This window comes from Doryrhamphus excisus, linkage group LG8, assembly GCF_037039965.1.
Source record: "Doryrhamphus excisus strain RoL-2023G ecotype Guam linkage group LG8, RoL_Dexc_Guam_v1.1, whole genome shotgun sequence".
Taxonomy (NCBI): Eukaryota; Metazoa; Chordata; class Actinopteri; order Syngnathiformes; family Syngnathidae; genus Doryrhamphus; species Doryrhamphus excisus.
Window position 1 is genome coordinate 8,774,701 of NC_136364.1, and position 23,589 is coordinate 8,798,289.

The 23,589-nt window shown below is 47.3% G+C and overlaps 2 protein-coding genes across 2 annotated transcripts; one reads left to right on the plus strand and one right to left on the minus strand.

Annotated features, from left to right (window-relative positions):
- The first annotated feature begins 425 nt into the window (after positions 1-425).
- Positions 426-18,520, plus strand: col4a4 (collagen, type IV, alpha 4). The gene is made up of 47 exons (XM_058079321.2): positions 426-482; positions 2,109-2,229; positions 2,298-2,337; positions 3,121-3,192; positions 5,440-5,574; positions 5,684-5,728; positions 5,801-5,917; positions 6,115-6,183; positions 6,528-6,563; positions 6,632-6,694; positions 6,783-6,818; positions 7,471-7,512; positions 8,212-8,292; positions 8,374-8,418; positions 8,493-8,555; positions 8,657-8,701; positions 9,673-9,726; positions 9,859-9,919; positions 9,988-10,092; positions 10,246-10,401; positions 10,465-10,554; positions 11,330-11,490; positions 11,651-11,723; positions 11,840-11,946; positions 12,032-12,215; positions 12,295-12,363; positions 12,435-12,542; positions 12,600-12,668; positions 12,841-12,990; positions 13,242-13,403; positions 13,483-13,650; positions 13,867-14,010; positions 14,120-14,227; positions 14,404-14,582; positions 14,684-14,747; positions 14,817-14,891; positions 14,996-15,103; positions 15,171-15,278; positions 15,394-15,465; positions 15,534-15,662; positions 15,738-15,845; positions 15,923-16,078; positions 16,232-16,480; positions 16,555-16,671; positions 16,771-16,959; positions 17,516-17,799; positions 17,880-18,520. Exons 2-47 carry the CDS (start codon positions 2,219-2,221, stop codon positions 18,150-18,152), a joined length of 4,980 nt encoding a protein of 1,659 aa, XP_057935304.2. The 5' UTR covers positions 426-482; positions 2,109-2,218; the 3' UTR covers positions 18,153-18,520.
- Positions 18,521-20,092: 1,572 nt separating this feature from the next.
- LOC131134546 (protein FAM222B-like) lies at positions 20,093-23,585 on the minus strand. Its single transcript, XM_058079951.2, has 3 exons — positions 23,432-23,585; positions 22,739-22,860; positions 20,093-22,667 (listed from the first exon to the last, which is right to left on the minus strand). The coding sequence occupies exons 2-3, from the start codon at positions 22,818-22,820 to the stop codon at positions 20,989-20,991; spliced, it is 1,761 nt and encodes a 586-aa protein (XP_057935934.2). The 5' UTR covers positions 22,821-22,860; positions 23,432-23,585; the 3' UTR covers positions 20,093-20,988.
- Between the last annotated feature and the right edge of the window lie 4 nt (positions 23,586-23,589).

Below are 23,589 nucleotides of genomic sequence, written 5' to 3' on the forward strand. Positions count from 1 at the left end.
GGGACTTCAAAATTAAAAGCTTCGGACGTTCTTCTTGCTTTTATGTCAGCACTGACCGACAGGTGGCCGAGTCAAGTCGGCTGGTTTAGGCTCCAGTTTACGCTGAACAAGATGAATTAAATTTGAATTGAAGTCGTGAATAAAGTCAGTTGCTTTCTCTCTGTAGAATACTGAATTGGGATTCCTGTTTGGATTGTTTGGTTAAAATCTGACATCAACTTCGCTTTATCTTTCCACCAACACTCTTCGTTGTGCGGTGACGCGCTCCATTTGTTTTCCAGAAAACTATTACTAGCTATTACAGGCGCCAAGACAAAACACGCCAGTGCAGACCATTATTTTGACAGTCACAACCACCCACCGGAAGCGTGAACATGTTGTGCTTTCTTCTGGCGCCGGTGATGCTCCCGCACGAGTCGCTCCGAGTCTTTTTTGGCGACATGAAGGTCGAGTGACGCCGCAGAGCAGCGCCACAACTTCAGGTAAGACAGCCGTTCATCGGCCAATTGATTGACCGGCGTCACATGACCACAGGCCTCCAATCAGCTCGATCGTGACGTCACTGATCATTAACCTGTATGATGAGATGAAAAGTTTAAAGATAACTTCAACGTCGCTAGTTTATCAACATGTCAAAATACTTGTTTTTACTTCAATGGTGTTGTATCTGACATTATGGCGTCAGCATGAGATTCATTAGAGATTACTGCACACTTTGTTTGGACAGAGACAAAAATAAACAAAAGTATGGCAACAGGGATTACATTTATGCCACACGCGTAAGCCCTCGACATGACATGTAAACAATCCAAACTTGGCACCGTGGTTCCTCTGTTTTGAGGTCAAACGTCATCAATGGATGATGTCTTTTTTTGACTCAACCATAAACTATCTCACATATTATCATATTTTATTCTAGCTTTCCATTGGACAACACTAAAAAAACAAGGCTACAGCTTGGATAACTCAACACACAGCAATTTACGTCAAAACCACTGGCAACAAAAGTGAAAATGTCCAATTTGTGTATAAATGTGAATATCTTGTGTAGATGGCATTATTTTGTATCACCGCCTCTACTCTCATGGGGTTTACTAGAACATCACAGGTTGCCTCCGGAATCGTCTTTTAGGTCTTTGTGATGCTGCTGGATGTTCAAGACCTTGCAATCCTCCACTTTCAGCACCTTTACCCTCAGCATCTTTAGCAAGGCAGTTGTCATCTTGGAGCCCAGCTTCCAAAGGAAGGGCAGTTGCCTCAGTATGTCAAAATACATGTTGGTATTCATGTTTCCCCTAAATAAACCGTAGCTCTCCAGTGCTGGTAGGACTCATGCTGCCCTTGTCCTTGCCACAGTGATGCTGTCTGAACCAAATATGTTCACCTTGGTCTCAACAGACGGGACATGGTTCGGGTAATCTGTGACGCCAAGCATGTGCATTGGACTTCTTTTGTGGACCATGCTCTTAGTGGTGTATGGTCTTCTTGCAGCCTAGATTATAGGACAACATCATGTGGAGCACATGTCAAACTCATTTCCAGGAAAATAGCGTTGAGTTGGCCCACTTCACTGATCTTATCAAACAAAATACTCACAATGCACTGCGTACTGGCATTTTAATTGAGCAGATTGGAACAATACTATATAGTAATATATATAGCACAAAATTCACAGCCATTTTTAATAAAGGTGCAAGATTCAGACCAAAAGTGAAAATAATTTATCTGTACACGACTACAAACGGCATCACTTAAACTATTACACTACTATACACTGTGTTGGTGCAAGATCATTTCTTAAAGGCACACAAGACAGTCAAAAGGGAGTCTTTTTACTACAGCAAAGCATGCTGGGAAATGTGTAATCTGCCCATACCACTACTGCATTCCACATCTCATTGATTGTGATGTTTTTGTGTTGGTTTTGCCTGGAAATTGAGAGAATGATGATTGAAACGAAGAACTACGCCTAAACAACCACAGTGTGTGCTAGTTATGTTGGCTAATATGGGTCACATGACACCGGGAAGGGAAGACGGGTGTACTCAGTATTGCTGATCATGTTTAGGTGGGTGACAAAGTAAAAGATGGAAAAACCTTGTCTGTAGAATCGCAGGGTCGTCACTGGCTGGCAAGCAGCTGGAGGGTGGAGGCGGCTTGAGTGGACGGAGCTTCTCATGAGCAGCAGACAAGGTGCTGCTTGACCTGCGGACACAACATGAGACTGAGGTACCCAGCAAGACGACACGATGTTGACATCCCCAGACAGGCAAGTCACCTGTGTCCACTTTCCACAGGTACTTCCTGATGCTCTTGACCGCCTCCACTGTTCTTGGGGTAGGTGGGACACCTGTCTCTTTGACTGACTAGAATGTAGGGGTGATTGCAGGACAAAATATAGAACATACTGAGGGTTGAGCAGATATAAGTAAGACGGATATCTGATGATATCTGTATGTATCGCATATAGGATGTATAATCATTGGTTGATACCAAGTCAGAAAAAATGTATTAAAGTGAAGTATTTCAGTAAAAGTTAAGAGAAACAATGAAAATCTTCAGTGTTGTGAAAAAATTTTTTTGATACTGGTATATTGATAGCGTACCACAAGAGATAAATGATCCCACCAAAAAGGCAGCACGTATATGTACTGTACGTGCAGGGCATAGATTGTTATATGTAGGACAAATTTGTAGGACGTGTGTCCACTGAGAGCATCTGACGGCAGATGGAGTGATTTTCACATTCCTGCTGCTGATAGAAACGCTTGACTGCTAACTTAGTTGACACAACGCGGCAGGAATGCAGCCTGCAACACAAACACTGATGCATGATGGGAATCCGTCTGCTGGGAGTCACCGAGTGGAACGGGTCGCACTCGTTGTCACACGAGAGTCACTCGTGTCCTTTTCCCCGAGCACCAGCGTTTTTTTTTTTTTCATTTGAATTCAAATCAATCAGAGAAATCCATGAAAAATCTCAGCTGACCGTTTGAAGGACACTTGAACCACATTGACCTCAAAGGTCCAGCGACCTACTCAAAACCCTGCCGGGCTAAAACCGGGAAGAGTTCACAGACGTCTTATGTTCAGACATTCACATCATCTCTTTGTCTCCAGGGCGACCACACTGAGCGCTGTGGAGGGCGGGACTGTTCCACCTGTCAGTGCTTTCCAGCCAAGGGAGCGATGGTGAGGCTACGCCTACAACACAAAAAAGCCAATCCCAGTGCAGTACTAGAAGACAGCAATGTGTCCATCATGAGACCTTAATGAGAAAGTTGCTTCCGTTCACGCGACAGACAATACGACCAAATCTTGTAACATTCGGTTTTGGTGTGGAAGGTGCCATGCAAAAACACCCCCCAAAAATAGATAGATAGACTTTCTTTATTGTCATTGCACAATAACACAGCAGTGAAATTGCCAACGAAATGTCGTTGCCTGGCTCCCTTATAATTCATTCATTTTCTACCGCTTTTTCCTCACAAGGGTCGCGGGGGGTTCTGGAGCCTATCCCAGCTGTCTTTGGGCGAGAGGCGGGGTGCACCCTGGACTGGTGGCCAGCCAATCACAGGGCACATATAGACAAACAACCATTCACACTCACATTCATACCTATGGACAATTTGGAGTCGCCAATTAACCTAGCATGTTTTTGGAATGTGGGAGGAAACCGAAGTACCCGGAGAAAACCCACGCATGCACGGGGAGAACATGCAAACTCCACACAGAGATGGCCGAGGATGGAATTGAACCCTGGTCTCCTAGCTGTGAGGTCTGCGCGCTAGCTCCCTTATAATACCAGAGACAAAAGAAGATAAATAATAATAATAATGTGGAGAATAAATAGATGACATTAAATATGAACAACAATGTACAGCATAAACAGTAAATTGCACAAATAATTTAAATAATTTTGAATAAATAATAATAATTTAAAGGTATAGGGGCTTATTTGGCATTCAGCAGTCTGATGGCCAGGAGGAAGTAGCCGTCTCTAAACCTGGTTGTTCTACAGCGGATGCTGCAGAGCCTTCTCTCCGACACCAGGCGAGAAAACAGTCAATATATGAATAAGTAAAACTTAAGTAGCAAATAAAAACATAACAGACAACAGGAGAAAATAATTACTAACCGTGTCACACAAGGAGGAAAAACAAACACTAATCTTGGTGGCTCGTCACACCGCCCGACCTAATGGGTACCCCTGACTTAGAAGATAGCCCCTTCTGTTTGTTTCTATTTCCAAACAGAAGCCCTTTTTATGCTTTTAGCATCTTTAGATTTTTCAGTGTAAAGCCCTAGCTGGAAAAAGTTTGAACACCCTTTCAGTTGAAGGAATGGGAATTTAAAATAAGAGATTCATTCATTTTCTACCGCTTTTCCTCACTAGGGTCGCTGGAGCCTATCCCAGCTGTCTTCGGGCGTGAGGCGGGGTACACCCTGGACTGGTCGCCAGCCAATCACAGGGCACATATAGACAAACAACCATTCACACCTATGGCCAATTAACCTAGCATGTTTTTGGAAGGTGAAAACCTTCGCATGCACGGGGAGAACATACAAACTCCACACAGAGATGCCCGAGGGTGGAATTGAACCCTGGTCTCCTAGCTGTGAGGTCTGCGCGCTAACCACTAGACCGTCGTGCCACCCAAAATAAGAGATCATCATCAAAATAAATAATGACGGCATGGAACAGAACGTTTGCGTTTTTATGGACCGGCATCACAATCAGAATCGTTTTTTATGACAACATTAACCATTAAAGTCTTAGTGTACAGTCTCACCTCATACACACACCTGCACGTTTCACCTGATTGTAAGATGTTACTAGAATCAAGTGCTCGCGAGTGTGTTTGCGTGAGTGTGTGTTTGTACAGCTGGGGGTCGCAGACAGACAGAAAGCATCATGGGAAAGCGTCTGTCTCACTGATTTCACACATCAATAATTCCAGAGAAAGATAGAGAGAACAAAAACTAACAGAGATCAGACCTGTCACATCTCATCACACACACATACACACACACGCACAAACACACAGTGTGCAACACTGTGGGGGCACTGTGCTGTCACGCTGCCCTCTTGTGGTCATGCTCAAAGTTTCCTGGCATAACTTGCAATTATTCACATTTTTTTATATAGAAATACAGAAAAAAATGTGATATTATTCACTTCTGTTATTTTATTTCTTATTAAACACCCTAAAACCACTTTGGTGTAGGCCAAGATATACCTAGCTGTTCAATAAGTATTATTTTTAGTGTTCAAACATTCAATATTTCAACTAATTTTCCTTCATAATATGAAAAATAGTCCCTGCAAGCCAATAGAAATTGAGCTGTGGGGTGCAAATGGCCCCTACGCCTCCATTTGGATACACCCCTGCAGTAGAACGTTGCCAGTTCAGCTTTAACTCTGCTTTATTTCTACAGGGGGATCCAGGGTCTCTAGGTGGACAGGGACCTCAGGGACCACCAGGCTTCCCAGGTTCTCAAGGTCCTCCAGGACAGAAAGGCAAGCGAGGGGAAGAAGGCCCAGCAGGATCTCCGGGACCCAAGGGAGATAGGGTGAAGAAAAATGTTTCAAATCTTTGAGAAAGACAAGAAGAGACGCTCGCCTCAGCTAGTTCAGGTTCTGGTCTGGTTGTGACTTAGCTTGGTTTCATTATTGTTTCAGGGAACTGTTGGTGTTCCTGGCTTTCCTGGTCTAGAGGGAGTCCCGGTAAGACTCCACCCATCGCCCTCAACCTGCCTCAGCTTCTCTCTTTCACTGGTAACTTGCTTGTGTCCCCAGGGTCACCCTGGCCCCGCCGGTGGGCCTGGATTTCCAGGTCTGGACGGATGTAACGGGACGAGAGGAGAGCAGGGAGCTCCTGGACTTCCTGGAGAGGAAGGGCCCAGCGGCGAAGCGGTCAGCACCACAGATAGATCCACTTCATAGGTTGATGAGTGGTTTCCGTGTTGTATTCAGGGACCGGCTATCAGCTGTAGTTCTCGGACCATGGGAGTTTCATAGAACTTCAGTGGTTTCCTTAAATAAAGCACCAGGATGTCATTCTTTCCTTCTGATTGATGGAAACTCACCATGCTGACCCACTTGTGATGCAGGGTTTTCCAGGACCAAAAGGATTTGCAGGAGAGGCAACGTTCTACTTTATCCAGTACCCTGGAATCCCTGTGAGTGGTCCACACATCATGTCCATGCATCCATTTTCTATGGCGCTTATCCTCATTCGGGTCGTGGGCATGCTGGAGCCTATCCCAGCTGTCTTCAGGCGGGAGGCGGGGTACACCCTGGACTGGCCGCCAGCCAATCACAGCCACACATGATGTGTCATACCATAATAATTGACTTGTTTGGTAAAACCGTCAAGCACGGTCACAGAGATTAGTGTAGCGTCACCTCATCCCTCACTCTCTTGTGTGCGTCTTTAGTCCCGCCTACGTCATTGTTTCACAGGAGCTCATTGGCTGATTGATACACTGATCCATCCGTCTGTAACAATCTTTGTGTCCGACAGGGTGACGCTGGCTTTAGGGGATTTCCTGGTCTACAGGTGATATAACACCGCTGACTTCCTGTCGCTGGGACTTGCTGTCGTACTGACTTCCTATCTCTCTGCAGGGTAAACAGGGTCCTCCTGGTCCGAGTGGATTTATGGGTCCTGCTGGTCCTGTGGGTGTAAATGTGAGAACATTTTCAAAATCAATTGTTTACACAAATTAATCATATTAATGAGCACAGACAGTGACGATGTTTGTGTGTGTTTGTTAAGGGTCTCCACGGACTGTCAGGTTCTAGAGGTCTACCTGTAAGTATCCAATCTAGAACAATAGCAAACATTTTTGTTCTCATCATTGAATGTAGCAAACGCATACAAAACATCAATCACTGCAGATAGAACCATAATGAGAGGACAGGTGGAAAAAGAAGAGATGGAAGAAGAAGACAAGGTGGAAGAAAAAAAAGACTAGATGGAAGAAAAAGACTAAATGGAAGAAGAAGACGGGATGGAAGAAAATGAGGTGGAAAAAGAAAATGAGATGAAGAGTTGAAGAACAAGAAGAGATGGAAAACCAATTGGAAGAACAAAACGAGATGGAAGAAGAAGACAAGATGGACAAAGAGGACGAGATGGTATAAGAAGACATCGACAAAAAAGAAGATAGAAGTTGACATGGAAGGAGAAAATGAGATGGAAAAAGGAGAGACGGAAGAAGATGAGATGGAAGAAGAATAAGTAGGGATGTCCGATATTGGCTTTCTTGCCAGATCCCAATATCAACCGATATTGTATTTTTACAGATGAAAATGCAGATAATTATCTGACATCTCTAAGAATAAGAGATGGAAAAAGAAGAGCTTAAAGAAGAAGAAGACGATGAAAAACGACAGAGAAGAAGAAGAGAAAGAGATGGAAGAAGAAGAGGGAAAAAAGTAACAGATGTGTTTGTGTGTTCCAGGGTGAGCGAGGTCGATCGGTGGCGGGTCAGAAAGGAGACGAGGTACGAACATGAACATTTTCAACACCACTCATACATTGGCGCTAGGGATGTAACGTTTTGGTACGTACCTCGGTTTTCAGGTCACACTGGGGTTCATTTTGGGTACAGTAAGGGAAGAAAATACACAACATAAAACTGCAATCTACTAACAATACAGTTCATTCATTCTTTCATTCATTTTCTACCGCTTATCCTCATGAGGGTCGCGGGGGTGCTGGAGCCTATCCCAGCTGTCTTCGGGCAAGAGGCGGAGTACACCCTGGACTGGTCGCCAGCCAATCACAGGGCACATATAGGCAAACAACCATTCACACTCACATTCATATGAACAATTTGGAGTTTTTGGAATGTGGGAGGAAACCGGAGTACCCGGCGAAAACCCACGCATGCACGGGGAGAACATGCAAACTCCACACAGAGATGGCCGAGGGTGGAATTGAACTCGGGTGTCCTACCTGTGAGGCCTGCGTGCTAGCCACTTTCACCGTGCAACACCAATACAGTTGTCCTATTAAAAAAAGGAAAATATGGACATCACATAAAGAATAATTGAAAGGCACATGGAATAACTCTAGATTAGTATTATCAAATCATTGAAATGTTCTGGAAAAAATAAGGAAAAATGAGAGAAAATAAGAAAAATTCTGATGCCGAAAAATCGGTCTCTGAATAACGACAGTAAAAGTGTGTTATCCACAGGGGGAACAAGGCTTCCAGGGTCCTCCAGGCCCATTTGAGTATGTTGACCCCCCAGAGGAATTTTACATTAAAGGAGAGCAGGTGACACAGCTTCATCCAATCACATCACAGTAATCATTCAGCGCCCAATTTGTGAGCTAATGTTCTGTCTTGGTTCTCCAGGGTCAAGCAGGGCTTAAAGGTGTGTGTGGACTCCAAGGCCTGCCCGTAAGTCCAGTTGAGGTTTCTTCTGAGTTACCCTACTGAGGTTCTACTTATCTCACGCTCATTTGCGGTTTCAGGGCTTGGATGCGGTTCCTGGCATCAAGGGAGAGAAAGGGATTGTGGGACTTCCTGGACCCAGGGTGAGTCATTCTTTTTTTTTCTCAGAGCTTTGTGTTGTTGCTCGTCATGCTGTGAAAGTGTTCTGTGAGACTCATTTCTTTTTCCGATTTGTGGTTGTCAGGGATTGGCTGGACGACCTGGTGTCTCTGGTAAGAAAGGAGTGAAGGTGAGTGTCTTCAGATGAAATCACATGTTTGAAGAGCTCCAAGTAAAATGTATAGTTGCTCAAAATGACCATGAGGGACACTGTGTTTGTTCATGTTTTTCCAAAAAGGATGAGAACCAGAACCAACACTCAAACCAAAATACCAACCAAATCAGACCAACAGGGTCATACGGAGAAGCTGTCCTTGTATTGGTCAATATTATTTATGTCATCACACAACACCTGCTGAGTACTGTTATATATATATTATATTATATATATATTATAGATCCAAACTGTACCATGATGAACCCAACTGGACCATGTACTGAAAACGGGCGAAAATGGTCCAAAACGGTCATTGTACTGTTCCTGCAAGCTTTTTAAACTAATTTCCTCCAATGAACAGCCAATGTGTTGTACTTGGTGGGAGTAGGTCGCGGGTGAACTAACAAATATACAATAAACCTATGAAATTTGCAATCAATAACTACATTAAAGGGCGGCACGGCGGTCTAGTGGTAGAAAATGAATGAATGAATGAACTACATTAAAATTTTTCCTAAACTTATTGTACTAAATTGCACGTTGTGGCAATGCCACAGAAAAGGTGCTGAATGAAGATGGACAGCAATTGCGCCTGCTATATGTCTCTGTAAACAAAATGGCTTGACGGGATGTACTAAACTAAAAGCCCGAACTTCAAAATACGATCCACCCAATTTAGTCTCTGATGGTGGTCCAACATTTTATGGCTCTTTATAATACAGGAATTGTGACTTGATTGAGGATAAGATGGCAGAGCTTGTAGTTCTGCATGTAGCTAGTTCTGGTCGGTCCAAAATGTTTACTGTATCCTCTGCATGATCCTTTTATGTGCATTTAAACTTATAGTAAATCAATAAATCTGTGATTTATAATGTCACAGAAGAAAGTCACAATGTGATATGAAGTGCAAGTCTCCCCGAATGATGTGTGTGATTGTGTTGCAGGGGATTGCAGGAAGTCCGGGTCTTCCAGGCCTGATTGGACGAGAAGGCCCAAAGGTTGGTTTGTGATCCAGACTTTAGTGTGACCTACTGGTTGCCATGGGTTCAATCACACGCATGATGTGATGGAGACCTGCTGAAAAAACAAACTGATCCACGTGATCAGACTGCCTGTTTGTCTGTTCTCAGGGGATGACGGGAAGTCCAGGTTTCAAAGGCCTCCCTCAGGATTTTGTTGTCACACATTCAGGTAAACATCGACACAATCCTGATCCCGCCTATTCAAATGCAGCATTTTGGCAACTGTTTGTTTTTAAGGTGACACTGGAGATCTGGGGGCCCCAGGACCAACGGGTCCTCCAGGAGATCGTGGCTTAATGGGAACCCACGGGCCCCAAGGGCCTCCTGGCCGAGCCGTACCTGGTCAGACTCAAAGCTACACTACATCCTATCCTATGTTAAAGTTTCCAAGTCACTTGTGTAGCCATTTGGGCGGGACTTGTTGAGTTCTGTCCATCATCCATGAAACCTGGTTCACTTATTTAGGAACTAAACTAAGTGTGTTGTTGTCATCAGGACTACCGGGTGTGGTGGGAGTGAGGGGAAGTCCAGGTGGCCCTGGTGACAAGGGAGATCCAGGTCAACTTTACGCATATCAACCATTACCTGGGGAACCTGGAATACCTGGACGCCCAGGACCCAAAGGACCGAAAGGACTGCCAGGAAGACCAGGTACCCCTGTGAGTCAGGACAGAATCTCTTTTCATTATCCTGACTTTTCCATGTTTTCTGTAGGCTATTACTGTCTTCCTGGAACCCCAGGAGCATCTGGAGAACCTGGTGAACAAGGGGCCCCAGGGTCCACAGGGTTCCAAGGATTCAAGGGTCAGTGTTTCATTTATGGTACATCCTTGTGTGATCGACCGCACCCATAGAAAGCCCTTGAATGCATTTTTATGACACCCTTTACAGTTACTAGGATATTTTAAATAAAGCTTGACATTTTACATACAGTCTAGTGGTTAGCGCCCAGACCTCACAGCTAGGAGACCAGGGTTCAATCCCACCCTCGGCCATCCCTGGGTGGAGTTTGCATGTTCTCCCCGTGCATGCATGGGTTTTCTCCAAGTACTCCGGTTTCCTCCCACATTCCAAAAACATGCTAGGTTAATTGGCGACTCCAAATTATCCATAGGTATGAATGTGATGTGTGAATGGTTGTTTGTCTATATGTGCCTTGTGATTGGCTAGCGACCAGTCCAGGGTGTACCCCGCCTGTCGCCCGAAGACAGCTGGGATAGGCTCCAGCACCCCCGCGACCCTCGTGAGGAAAAAGCAGTAGAAAATGAATGAATATTACATACAGTATACAGTGTCGTAACCGTGCCGTTAAACTATATCACATCTTGACAAAAATGGACAATACTGAGTGAATTGACTCTTGAGATGGCGCCCTTTCCTGGATTCTTGGCTACAGCACTGTAGATAGCGCCATCAAATCACGTTCTATTCACATTTTTTACAATTAAGGCAGTGCAAAGAGTCTGCAAATATGCAGGGTGGCAAATGCTGAACTGCAGATGAGCACAGATCTGCACTTTGTGGTCAGATGACCGTTGAAACTGAAATGAGGTGTAACTCAATTGTGTTTATACTTCAGGTCGCCAAGGTGAATGTTCCTGTGGTCCTTCAGTCGTAGTGAGGGGCCCACCAGGCCCAGCTGGTGAACCTGGGTTGTTGGGGTATCAAGGATCTCCCGGAGCCCAGGGGCTAAGAGGGGAGAAAGGCTTACCGGGAGACGTTGGAGGGAATGGACAACAGGTAAGATACCATTGGGGGTTTCAACGGCAACAATCAGGGGTGGACTTGCCACAGGTGGTACCTGAAGTCTTCTTCCACAGAACCATCTGACCAATCCATCTTCCTGATATTTGACTCTTGTAGATATTCTGTGGTAATTGGCTGATTTATTTGGTTGCAGGGCCTGGGCGGCTTACCGGGTGTCAAAGGGTTCAAAGGTCAGAAAGGAGACTTCATTGTGGTGGATATTAAAGGTAAGTTCACTCATGTTGACTTTATGCAATTCTATGTATATCAGTCGTGCCACCAAAGCAAGCAAAAGGTGGTATCTCTGCTGACGTCAGGAGTTTAACTGCAAATTTGTCTACAGGTGAGAAGGGCAACACAGGTGAGTCAGGTCCTGCAGGTAGACAAGGTTTCTCAGGGAGAAGAGGTCAGGATGGGCTACCAGGACCCCCTGGAATCTCTGGAGCAAAGGTGAATTGGACACTTACAGCTCCAAGTGGCCATGGAAACAGTTGTGACCTATTTGATTCTTCATGCTTATGGGACATTTCATCAGGGAGAAAGTGATGCCAGTTATCCCGGGGATCAAGGCTTTCCAGGTCCATCAGGTCCCAAAGGACTACTAGGACCAACCGGACTGCGGGGATCATATGTGGTCGGCGCAATAGGAAAGCAGGGGGACCCAGGCTCTCCAGGGGCCCCGGGTTTCCCTGGCCTTCCTGGCCCGAAAGGTGTCCAAGGTAAAGGTCAATGTGATAGCAACGATAAGAAACTTCATAAATAAGAAACGTAATTGACTCACAACACACCTGTCTATAGGTGAAACTCTTCCTTGTGTACCTAGAAACCCTGGAGCACCAGGAGAGAAGGGAGAAACCGGAGATAGAGGTCAACACAATCAATAAATATCCACCATCTAGTTCCTGTTCAACTGTGTGACTTCCTGCCCATGTGTCCAGGCCGCAGAGGACTTCCTGGTCCACCTGGTTTCAATGGAATCACAGGACCTGATGGACCGAAAGGAGAAAAGGGACAATCTGGACTTCCTGGACCTCCTGGACGACCAGGTACTGGTGCATTTTACCTTGCTAAACAATAACTGACTTTCTATCTTCCCGTACTAGGACCACCAGGTTTTGTTGGAGATACTGGAGACGAAGGACCTGAAGGATTCAGTTATGCTGGAGAGCCAGGTACCCTTTGAGCAGTCACCTCTGATGTAGGGCAGACAGGGAATAGAAACGAGGACAATGTGATGTGGCCCGTAGTGCAAAAGACCTACAGATCACAGCAGTTGATGTGAAATGTATAGAAATTCCTACTGAGGTTCTTCTACGTATCTATATGTGTTTGTGTGTGAACCAGGTGCTCCGGGTGTAGCTGGCACTCCTGGACTGAGAGGACCAACTGGAGACTCTTATGTAGGACCGTCAGGACCTGTTGGCTTTCCAGGGCAACCAGGCTCTATGGGACCTAAAGGAGTCCCAGGTCAACCTGGCAAACAGGGTTTCCCAGGTGAATTGCTGAATTTGAAATGTACAAATTCTTGGATTTCTAGTTCTGGATCTGGACCATCAATTCATCTTTCAAAGACTTGTTGAATTGTAAAGTTTGGACCTGGTTCAGAATCAATACAATTGTTGGCTGGTAGTCCAGGTTTATCATCAGCACCTCCTGAGCCTTCTTTTTTACTTCATCAAAACAATTTGAGATGGTTTACTGTTAGCGATATTATATAATATATAATATTTTCTCTCATTGTCCAGGTGTCACAGGTCTGCCTGGAGGTCCAGGGCCAAAGGGCCAGAGGGGACAGGACGGGGCTCCGGGTAACATTGGTCCCCCTGGCCCTATCTCTGATCTGTGCGATATCGGAAAGCCTGGCCCTGCAGGCCCTCCTGGTCCACAAGGACTCATTGGTCCCCCAGGTGAACTGTGATGTCTCAACAGTCAGAGACAGCTCACCTAAAACATTCGGTTACCCTGGTAACCCATGGTTCTGCTCAGGTTGTTCGGGGGAGAAAGGTGATATGGGGGAGCCAGGATCTCCAGGTTATGGCCCCCGTGGCCCTGTGGGTAAACCAGGGTCTCCGGGTTTTCCTGGGTACCCAGGACTTCAGGGCCCCATTGGTCCCAGTGGAGACTCTGGATATCCAGGATGGGATGGCCAGAAAGGTGAGCCCCTTAGCATCATCTTTACTTTTCACCGTAAAATAGTTTTTAATCCCTGAAGTAAGACCAGTTCACGCCCACGTATGAGGACGATTTCAAGTCAGAGAGAAGCTCAAACAGGCGTCCAACCTTCAACCCCACAGTCCCACGGATGGAACATCTGCTGTCCCTTTTGTTTTTGTGATTCTTCAACCAGAATGTGGCATATCTGTCAATCAGGTCTAATGGGACCACCTGGTAACAGTGGTGTCCCTGGGATCCAAGGATTAGTTGGGGTCCCTGGATGTCCTGGAAGGAAAGGCGAGAGAGGACCAAATGGTCAAGATGGAGCTCCAGGATGTGAAGGCCCCAAAGGAGAGAAAGGTAAGAACACTGTTACCGACTCTGCTACAACTAATATTTATAACAAATTTAATCCCAACAATAACATCAGTCACCATCTTGGGATATCATCTTGGTTGTGTCTCTGCAGGCCTTAAGGGGACCCAAGGACCTCCTGGGGTAACACTGGTTCTCCCCATTAAAGGTGTGAGAGGAAAACAAGGCCTCCCCAGTTTCAGTGGCTTTCCTGGTCCACGAGGTCAGACTGCTAACTTAAATTTTTTACTTAACATTTGTGGTCATGGCCAAGTAGCCACAGTGAAGCATTCAAGTGTAATGGGAAAAATGTGCTGCTAACTCAAATAAAACTGAGTGAGGATATTTTTTGTGGTTTCCCTGTGGGACTTATGGAATATACTGTATGTGCTTTAACAGGAGATAAGGGGGCGCAAGGTCCTGTTGGAAAGCCTGGGTATCCAGGCATTGATATGCCCCCGGGAATCATTGGGCCACCGGGTCCTCCTGGACATTCTGGCAAGCCAGGGATTTCTGGAGGTCCTGGACCACTTGGACCTTCTGGCTTCATTGGCTTCCCCGGTGAAAGAGGAGACCCAGTAAGATTAAATAAGATGGAATAAGATGTTCAGAACGATCTTGTTTGTGAATATTTAAGTTAGGCGGACATGCTTAGCAATAATGAACTTGATCTTGTCAGGGTGACCCAGGATCCCCTGGAAGGTCTGGTGAAGCCGGTCATCAAGGACACACTGGGCCAAAAGGTGCGTCTATCCACTGCCATCACAGCAAATTCAAAGATTTTGTTTTGAAATTACGTATTTGTGTATCAGGGGATAAAGGAGAGTCTGTTAGTGGTTGTGGTTTACCTGGGGACAATGGACCTGCTGGAGAATCTGGACCTCCAGGTAACATTCTGATTCTGGGGTAACTGTAGTAAGAACGCTGACATCCATTTGATCGTCTTCAGTCGTCACTGCATCAGCTCAGTATTTCAATTTTCCTTCACCAGGTGTGCTTGGACTTCAAGGTGATCCTGGAGTATTAGGTTTCATTGGCAGTCCAGGCCAGAGAGGGTGTAAAGGAGATCTAGGACAGCCTGGGGAGCAGGGACCAGCTGGTACAGATTTATATCTGTAAACAAACTGAAATTTGACACGTTCTGAACACATCAACATCTCCATTAGGTGTGATTGGACCCCCGGGTCCCAGAGGTCGCCCAGGGGTTCCAGGTCTCCCTGGAAAAGCAGGTGCTGATGGTCCTCCTGGACCACAGGGCTTCCCAGGACTTCAAGGTCAAGATGATCACTTTTTTTTGCTGTTTGTGTGATGCCACCGGTACAAATGACCCCGACTATTATACTGGATAAGTTAGTAGTACTTCATATTATTACTCAACTGTTCAAACAGGCCCTCCTGGACCACTTGGACTTCATGGCCTGGATGGATTGAAGGGAGTGAAAGGAGATATTGGTACTAGAGGTATGGCCACTGGTGTTTCATTCTTCATTCATTCATTTGTCAACAATCATGCCTGTCTGTCTCTTTAGGTCTTAGTCTTCCAGGTCCTCCAGGTTCTCAAGGTCTTCCAGGAGATAAAGGACCTCCTGGTCCTCCAGGTCCACAAGGTTCATCACAACCTGGGCCTCCAGGACCCAAAGGCCCTCAAGGATCTAAAGGTGTGTGAGCTGCCTTTGGTTTTGTGGCTACAATAAAAAAAATATATAACATAACAGCGGTGTTTATTTCTCTAGGGCCACAAGGACTAGTTGGCCCTTTGGGTGAATCTGGACCTGACTGTAAAAATCCTCCACCTGGGGTTCCCGGAGATCCTGGTGATCCTGGACCAGATGGCGAGCCTGGTCAGACACAATAGAATGATATAAAACAGTAAACAATAATTTATCTGAGACCTAAAAGACCACTGAATGTCTTTCAGGTTTTCCTGGTGACATGGGGGAGTCAGGCCCTAACCCTCCGATACCTGGGGACGATGGAGACAATGGAGACTCAGGATGCCCTGGCACAAAGGGAGACAAAGGATCTCCAGGGCCCAGAGGATTACCAGGCATACGTGGAATTCTAGGGTTCAAAGGTGAGGCGAATCAAAGAACCCCGATATGTCATTAGTTCTCGGCTCAGGGTGCTGTAGTCCAGACGGGCCTCCTTTTGGATCGCCTGCTGCTCACAGAGACAACAATGCACCTTTTTCTGATGGTCTTTTGATTTTGAAAATCTGTGTGATCAGGTGAACGAGGTTCTCAAGGTCTGATGGGGTTACCTGGAAACCGAGGCCCTGGAGGTTGGCCAGGACAAGCTGGACCTCCTGGATCTCCAGGCTGTACTGGGCTGGTGGGCCCAAAGGGGGAGATGGGCAGAGTTTTTCCTTGCCCCACTTACCCTTCCCCCCCACAGGGCCCTCCAGGACCCCCTGGGCTACCCGGTCGACCAGGAAGTGCTGGTGTGCAGGGAGAGATCGGTCTCCAGGGACTAAAAGGTAAGAAGCTGAGGTCTTTAACTGAGGACTGAATAAAAGACAAGTCAACATATTTTTCATATGATGTGCTGCAGGTAAGAAGGGAGACGTTGGGTGTCTAGGACCACAAGGGCCTGTGGGGCCACCAGGTTCTGAGGGAGAGCCAGGTCGACGAGGTCTGCAGGGAGAGAGTGGATTGGTGGGAGCCAAAGGTGAGACCTGATGTTCAAATCCTCATGAACATTGATTATAAGACGACAACAACTCTAACATGAGAGTCTAAATGGAAGCTTTTGACTTCTTGTGTCCAGGTGATCCTGGTTTTACTGGAGACCGTGGACCTCCTGGACCATCTAAATCATTCAATGCAGGCTTCCTGATGGTCATGCACAGTCAGTCCAAAACAATTCCTTCGTGTCCACATGAGATGAGGGTTCTGTGGGTTGGATACAGTCTGCTGTACCTGGAAGGCCAGGAGAAGGCACACACTCAGGACCTGGGTACTCATTAACATGTCCCTCTTCTGCATTTTTTCCTTTTTTGCGTTCGCCATCTTGGTTATTGCCTGGTGTCTGATCACTGGTGGGCAATCGGCATTGCCCAAGTTCAACTCGATGTCCGGTGCGACTCTTAAGGAAGTGAGGTTTACCAACGTACCCTTTGCCATAATTTCATGCACTGCATTTCAATTTTAAGGGAGATAATCATAAGGTCTCCTGTGATTGGCTAGCAAACCAGTCCAGGGTGTACCCCGCCTCCCGCACAAAATCAGCTGGGATAGGCTCCAGCACCCCCGCAACCCTCGTGAGGAAAAAGCAGTGGAAAATGAATGAATGAATGAATAATCATAAGGTCTCCTGTGATTGGCTGGCAACCAGTCCAGGGTGTACCCCGCCTCCCGCACAAAGTCAGCTGGGATAGGCTCCAGCACACAACCCAGCCCTAATGAGGATAAGCGGCATAGAAAATGGATGGATGGATAATCATAAGGTCTCAAGTACATCAGAACTTTTTTTCCGCAATGTTGTCCATGATTTAACTAAAATTATTTTACAGGTCAGGCTGGCTCGTGCATGCGAGTCTTTTCCACCATGCCTTTTGCTTCCTGCAACATGGGAACGTGCTCGTACGCCAGCCGCAACGACAAGTCTTATTGGCTGTCGACGACGGCTGCCGTTCCCACCGTGCCTGTGGGCGGAGCCTCTATTGAAGACCACATCAGCCGCTGTGTGGTTTGTGAAGCCCCTTCTGCCCCTGTTGCACTACACAGTCAATCCTCCATCCAGCCAGAGTGCCCCCCAAACTGGAGGAGCCTGTGGACCGGATACTCGTTCCTCATGGTGGGTTCTGAGGCTGATAGAGCTAACGATGGAGGTGTACCTTGAAGGGTAGATGTCACAGTTGACTGATTGATTTGCAGCATACGGGTGCAGGTGATGAAGGCGGCGGTCAGTCTCTGACATCATCGGGAAGTTGCCTGACTGACTTCCGGGCGCAGCCTTTTGTGGAGTGTCAGGGGCCTCGAGGAACGTGCCACTACTTCGCCAACATCTACAGCTTCTGGCTGACCACCATGGACTCTTCTAAGCCATCGTCCGACACATCTTGGTCGTCGAGCACCGTGATGATGGAGGCTTGGCAGCAGAGGAGCAACATCGGTCGATGTAACGTCTGCATGAAAAAGAGCGAGTGAGGGAGGTGGTCACCCCGAGAGGAACATAGCACCTCTTCTGTGGCGTCACGTGACGCCGACCACCTGGTCGGATCAGGTCACACCTGCTGGAGGGAACTGCACACCACCACTTGATCACGCCTCCTCCACATGTTCACTACACGCGTGTGCGTGGAGACTTTTTCCAAGACTCAACCAGCGGTCAAAGGTTTCAACGGAACACAAGAACTCTCACTGCCCAGAATATTCTGTTGTATGAAGATGGAAATTTGGAGCAAGAACTTTTAGTTTAGTTCTCACACACACACACACACACACACACACACATCATCATCATTGAATTTGCAAATACGTCGAGTAATAATAAATTAAAATGTAACTATCTTTTGGATTTCCTGTTCTTGGTGCATTTCATTTAACAGTCAATGTGTAACTGTTGAGTCTAAAAAGTAACAAAAACATAACCACACAAATAATTTGGAACTAATGATCACTGTACTGGATTGTCGTGATTTATGTAATTTATCTACGTTCCCACCCTCACCTATGGTCATGAGCTTTGGGTCGTGACCGAAAGAATGAGATTGCGGATACAAGCGACTGAAATGAGTTTCCTCTGTTGGTTAGCTGGACTCACCCCAAGAGATAGCGTCAGGAGCTCAGTCATCTGGGAGGGGCTCGAGAGGAGCGATGCCTTCTGGACGCCTCCCTGATGAGATGTTCTGGACATGCTCAACTGGGAGAAGACCCTGGTGCAGAAATAGGACATGCTGGAGGGATTAGTATGTCTCACAGCTGGTCTGGAAACGCCTTGGTGTCCTCCCGGTGGAGCTGGAGGAGGTGGCCGGGGACCAGGAAATTTGGGCTTCCCTACTGAGACTGCTGTCCCAATGACCCAGATAAGCAGAGGAGAATGTAATGGACTGAATGAGGGTGAGGGTATCAGTACTGGATGAATACTCACAATGGTGAGGGAGACGACCCTGGGAGGTACATCTCTCCTGCAAGTTAGGGCTGCAACTAGTGATAGACCAGGAGTCGGCAACCTTTACTATGAAAAGAGCCATTTTACCCCCTTGTTCACTAAAAATAAATAGCCTGGAGCTGCAAAACATAGTCTAAAACGAAGTCTTAAAAACTCTTAGAAGGGAATACAACAAACAGAAGTGCAGTGAGTGTTCATTTGTAATGGATGCCAACTAGTAGGGTTATCATGGTATCATCTTGGTTACTACCTCACTACCTGACGCCTGAAGAAACGTGTAGCAGTCAATTGACAGCCTGTTTCTTTCAGCTGGCGACCAACAGCTGTGATGAGTTCACATGCAGAGCTAATTAGGAGTTTGGAGTTTGAAAATTTTGAGGGAATTTTGGGGTATCAAAGTAGTCCAGATAAGAAAAGATGCGTTGATGGAGTACTCGGAGATAAATTTACATAAATGTATGTGTAAATTACTGTAAACTTAAATGATTGGTTTGCTTCCCATGCTGCTGTTTTTAAGATTATCTCTATTTCTTTAGAAATGTCAAATAACTCTGGGAAAGTACAACTTTCACAGACTTTGCGTGTCCCTTCACTTGGAAAGATGCTTGAAAATTTGGAAGAGGTGACTTGACCTTGACTGTGCAGCTCATCAATCAGGTGTGATTATTGGTTGGAGCCTGCAGGGATGATCACTTACATATTCAGATATACTTTGAAATAAATGACACACATTAAGCATAAATGTAAGGGGGGGTACATTGATATTACTTTACAACATTGGGGGGGAATACACGTCTGTCACATCTCAACCAACGCAGGCAGCTAAACAGTCTTCCCCTGCCTTGCTTGTGCTCATCCAATCACTACTCAGAACTCAGTCAGGATGCATTCATGGTCTCACACAAAGTTGGATTATTTTAACTCATTACAAACATGCATTTTCCCAACTCAGTTGTTAAAAAAATATTCGAGCATTGCAAGGAGAGCCACAACAAAGAGGCTGAAGAGCCACATGTGGCTCTGGAGCCGTGGGTTGCTGACCACTGACCAAGGCACAACAAAAACGCTGAGCTGCTGTGTTAGCAAAACTTTATTTTGATGGGCAATGCCTTTTATTCCTGAAGGTCCCTAATCTGGAATATCACATTTTCACAAAATCTCGCTCCGATTAGCTTTGGATTCATTCCTCAAAATCAAATGCGTCTCTTCACATGGCTGCGTGTACGCACGCATACACACACACAAACAGTAGTCATACAAGCAGCTTGCACGTGTGTGTGCACGTGTCAAACCAAAAGGGACAAGTTGCTACTTTACATCCAGTCAGTGTGAGACTTCGCCTCCAAATCAAGAGTTATTCTCCACATTGGAGCTTCCAAGATGGTGACAGTGTACTGATGCCGCGGAAAACCAGGGGCGGGGGCAACAATGGCCAACGCCCTTCAAGTATTTTGGTCAAAACTTTGGTGACAATGCCTCCACCCTATCACTATCTTTGTCTGATCATGTTCTTGAACGCACAAGGTCAAAGAGAGTGAAGACAGTAACTGAGCGCGCTCAAAGACGACAAGACTCGCATGGCGAGTAGAGTAAAAGTTCACATACAAGGTTAGTTTGGGGAAGGCGGGTGGGGTAAGTTGGCGGTTACAGCTGTAAAGATATTGAGCGGCACTATAAGATTTTCCACACGCTCATACATGTGTGAAAAAACTTGCTACTGTTAAAGCGCCAAGTGACTGTGACACACGAGGACAGTTTGTGTGGCGGGAAAGAGTTCGTCACGACCGCATATGTCACGAAAACCTCAAATGAAACAGTCTCTCACACACACATAGACCTGAGAAAATGGCCGCCCTGCAACTGGTCAGACTTTTAGCGATAGGCGGGATGAAGACTGTGGCCTCCGCCGCCTCCGTGTCTGGTGTCCTGAGGCTGGCCCACAGCTGACCTGTCAATCATATCCAAGTTGGGCTCCTGATACCTGCCCATCACAAAGTCTCCTCCCCCCAAAAAGTCCACATTGGACAGCAACTTGGACTGTCCGGGAAGACCTTCTTTGCCCAAACGGTACTTGGCCCCCAGAATGCGGCCCGCTTGAAAGCCTGCTGGAACATCATGTGGTCCGGTGTTGTCAGTGGCGCCCGAGGCTCCGCCCCACGACATCAGCTCATAGTGACTGTTTGCATAAGGCGTGGGAGCGCCAGGACAGCTGACAGGGGACGGCGGTCTGGGGCCGTCTGCTCGGGCCTGCTTACAGGGGTAACCGAGGGTCCGGGTGGGGAAGGTGCTCTCTAATGGGGGATCCATGCGGGGGGTCTTGCAGGGATGGACTCCCTCAGGGGGCAGCTGCATGTGACGCTGGTTCCAGGCTCGCTGCTGGTGGATGTGGACCGCATCCGTGGAGAAGGCGGGGACGTTGTTAGCAGCAGAGAGGCTAAGCTGTGATTGGATAGCGGCACTAGGCGGCAGAGAGGTCGTCATGTCTGGGTGTCCCGCCATGAGGCAGCTAGAGCCAGAAACCAGACCCACCTGGGGGTTGGACACCCTGGAACTGGCATTGATGAGCAGGTTTCGGCTGATGGGGCTCGGGTTGGCTATCTGCCCCTCGCAAACGGAGGTGGTGCCGGCGCCGGCACGAGCCTGACAGAGTTGGTTGATTTGGTGCACGATGCTGCTCAGGTCACCTGCTCGGTTCTGCTGCAGGCTGGCGGCCATCGACAGAGGGATGGTTGAGGTAGATACGGTTACATTCGGGGGTGCATCAGAGTCGGGGAGCTTGCGTGGTCCATAAGCGCCCGGAGGGAGCTGCTGGAGACTGCTGGACATGGTCCCCGAGGTCTGGGGGAGGGGCTGCAGGCCAGCAAGCCTTTGGCCGTGCTGCAGGCCAGGAAGCGGGCCTGAGTCGGGCATGAGGCAAAGGTCCGGGGCTGCGGCAGTGTGTAACGTGTGAGACGTTGGCAGCGTCTGATGCTTCAGTGTCTGCACATGAGCAAGACGAGGTGGAACCCCACCCGCTGCAGCGCACGGGCCTTGATGCTGCTGAAGCTGGTTGGGGGTGGGCCTCTGGTGAAGCGGAAGCCCATGTGATGGGGCCGCGTCACGCTGCTGTAAGGTGACAGGGTGAGCCAGTCCCTGCGGGGCCTGATGATGAAAAGTCTCCTTGAGGGCGCGGCTGGGCTGCGGCGCAGCCTGCAGGTGCGCAGCAGGTTGGGGAATGTTCACAGTGCTTTGAGCAGCGTACGGGCCGCTGTGAGGATTCATTGCAGCTCTTTGGTAGTTGCGATTGCGGCTACAGACCGCCTCCTTGGCGGGTGTGCGAATCACAGCCAACAGGCCTCCTCGTGCACGAACCTGGGACGGATGGGGAGATTGCCGCTGGTGGGAAGAGGACGTATCGAGCCCGTTGACGGTGCGGCGGACGTGCTTCCTCTGTGGGACTTTGACGCTGTTGGGAAAGATCTGGATCGTCAAAGGACTGTTGGCCACTTTCTTAGCAAAGGCGTCCAACTCTGCGGGTGTCGGGCAGCTGGCGGATCTGGTCGAGTGTCCCCCTGTAACATGGGTCAGAACACACACGTTTGGACCAGAACCAGTAAAAGTTTTTGCCAGACAGGCCACTTACATTTCTGAAGCCCAGCGTTCATCTGCGTGCGGGAGAGAAGCTGGAAGGCGGGATCCCGTGATGCCGGCAAGCAGACCAGCATACCACCATCACTGGAGCAGCATCGAACGTTGTCTCCTCACCTGGAGGCCAAAAATATGCGCTATGTGAACTATGTGAGTCAGTGTTCTCTTTGACGGCAGTGCTATGCTACATTTGCTTAGCATTAGCTTAGCATTGGCTTACGGGTCAGGTGACATTGCAAAGCAGACTGATTGATAGCTACTTAGATTGCTACAGTATGTAAGTTGGTTTACGCTCTGTCCTCATCAGTCCAGAAGTAGTAACAAACAAACAAGGCTTTGTCACTGAGCCGGGTCACAAGGTCCTCAGATGGAGATCAAATTGACCTTTGACACATGCTGACACTTCGATATAATCATCATCATGGCTTCTGACATACTTTCTTGACATCGCTGACGACTATAACACAGTTTCCTTTCATGGTATGGAAAGTCCGAAAAACAAGTGTTGTCCTTGTTTAAAGTCTGTGTTTAAAAAGTGGCAACATCCGCGTCGTGCGTCACAATAAACAAGAACAAGCAGCTTCTTTGTGCTGATAGCCAGCAGGCTAAAGCTAGGCTAACGCTAGCCACTACCTAATTATTGTGACAAATGAGAAAGCTACGCGCGTTAAGAAAGACAAGGACTTACTCTTCTTGACTCTAAGAAGGTGACAGCTTCATCTTGTGGCGATGTAACGCTGACAAGACGAAATTCGATCACCAAGTAAGCATCCTGGTGAGTTGCTGTCTGGCGACGGCAGCGACGCTCACCGAGCATGCGCAAAAAGAGGCCCCACCTCTGTTGAC

Coding starts and splice junctions, on each gene's coding strand:
- col4a4 (XM_058079321.2), top strand. Junction 5,729..5,800: donor CTGGTCTAGAGGGAGTCCCG/GTAAGACTCCAC, acceptor TTGTGTCCCCAG/GGTCACCCTGGCCCCGCCGG. Junction 9,920..9,987: donor TTTTGTTGTCACACATTCAG/GTAAACATCGAC, acceptor TTTGTTTTTAAG/GTGACACTGGAGATCTGGGG.
- LOC131134546 (XM_058079951.2), bottom strand. CDS start 22,820: ATGCTGGTCTGCTTGCCGGCATCACGGGATCCCGCCTTCCAGCTTCTC. Junction 22,668..22,738: donor GAACGCTGGGCTTCAGAAAT/GTAAGTGGCCTG, acceptor CCCATGTTACAG/GGGGACACTCGACCAGATCC.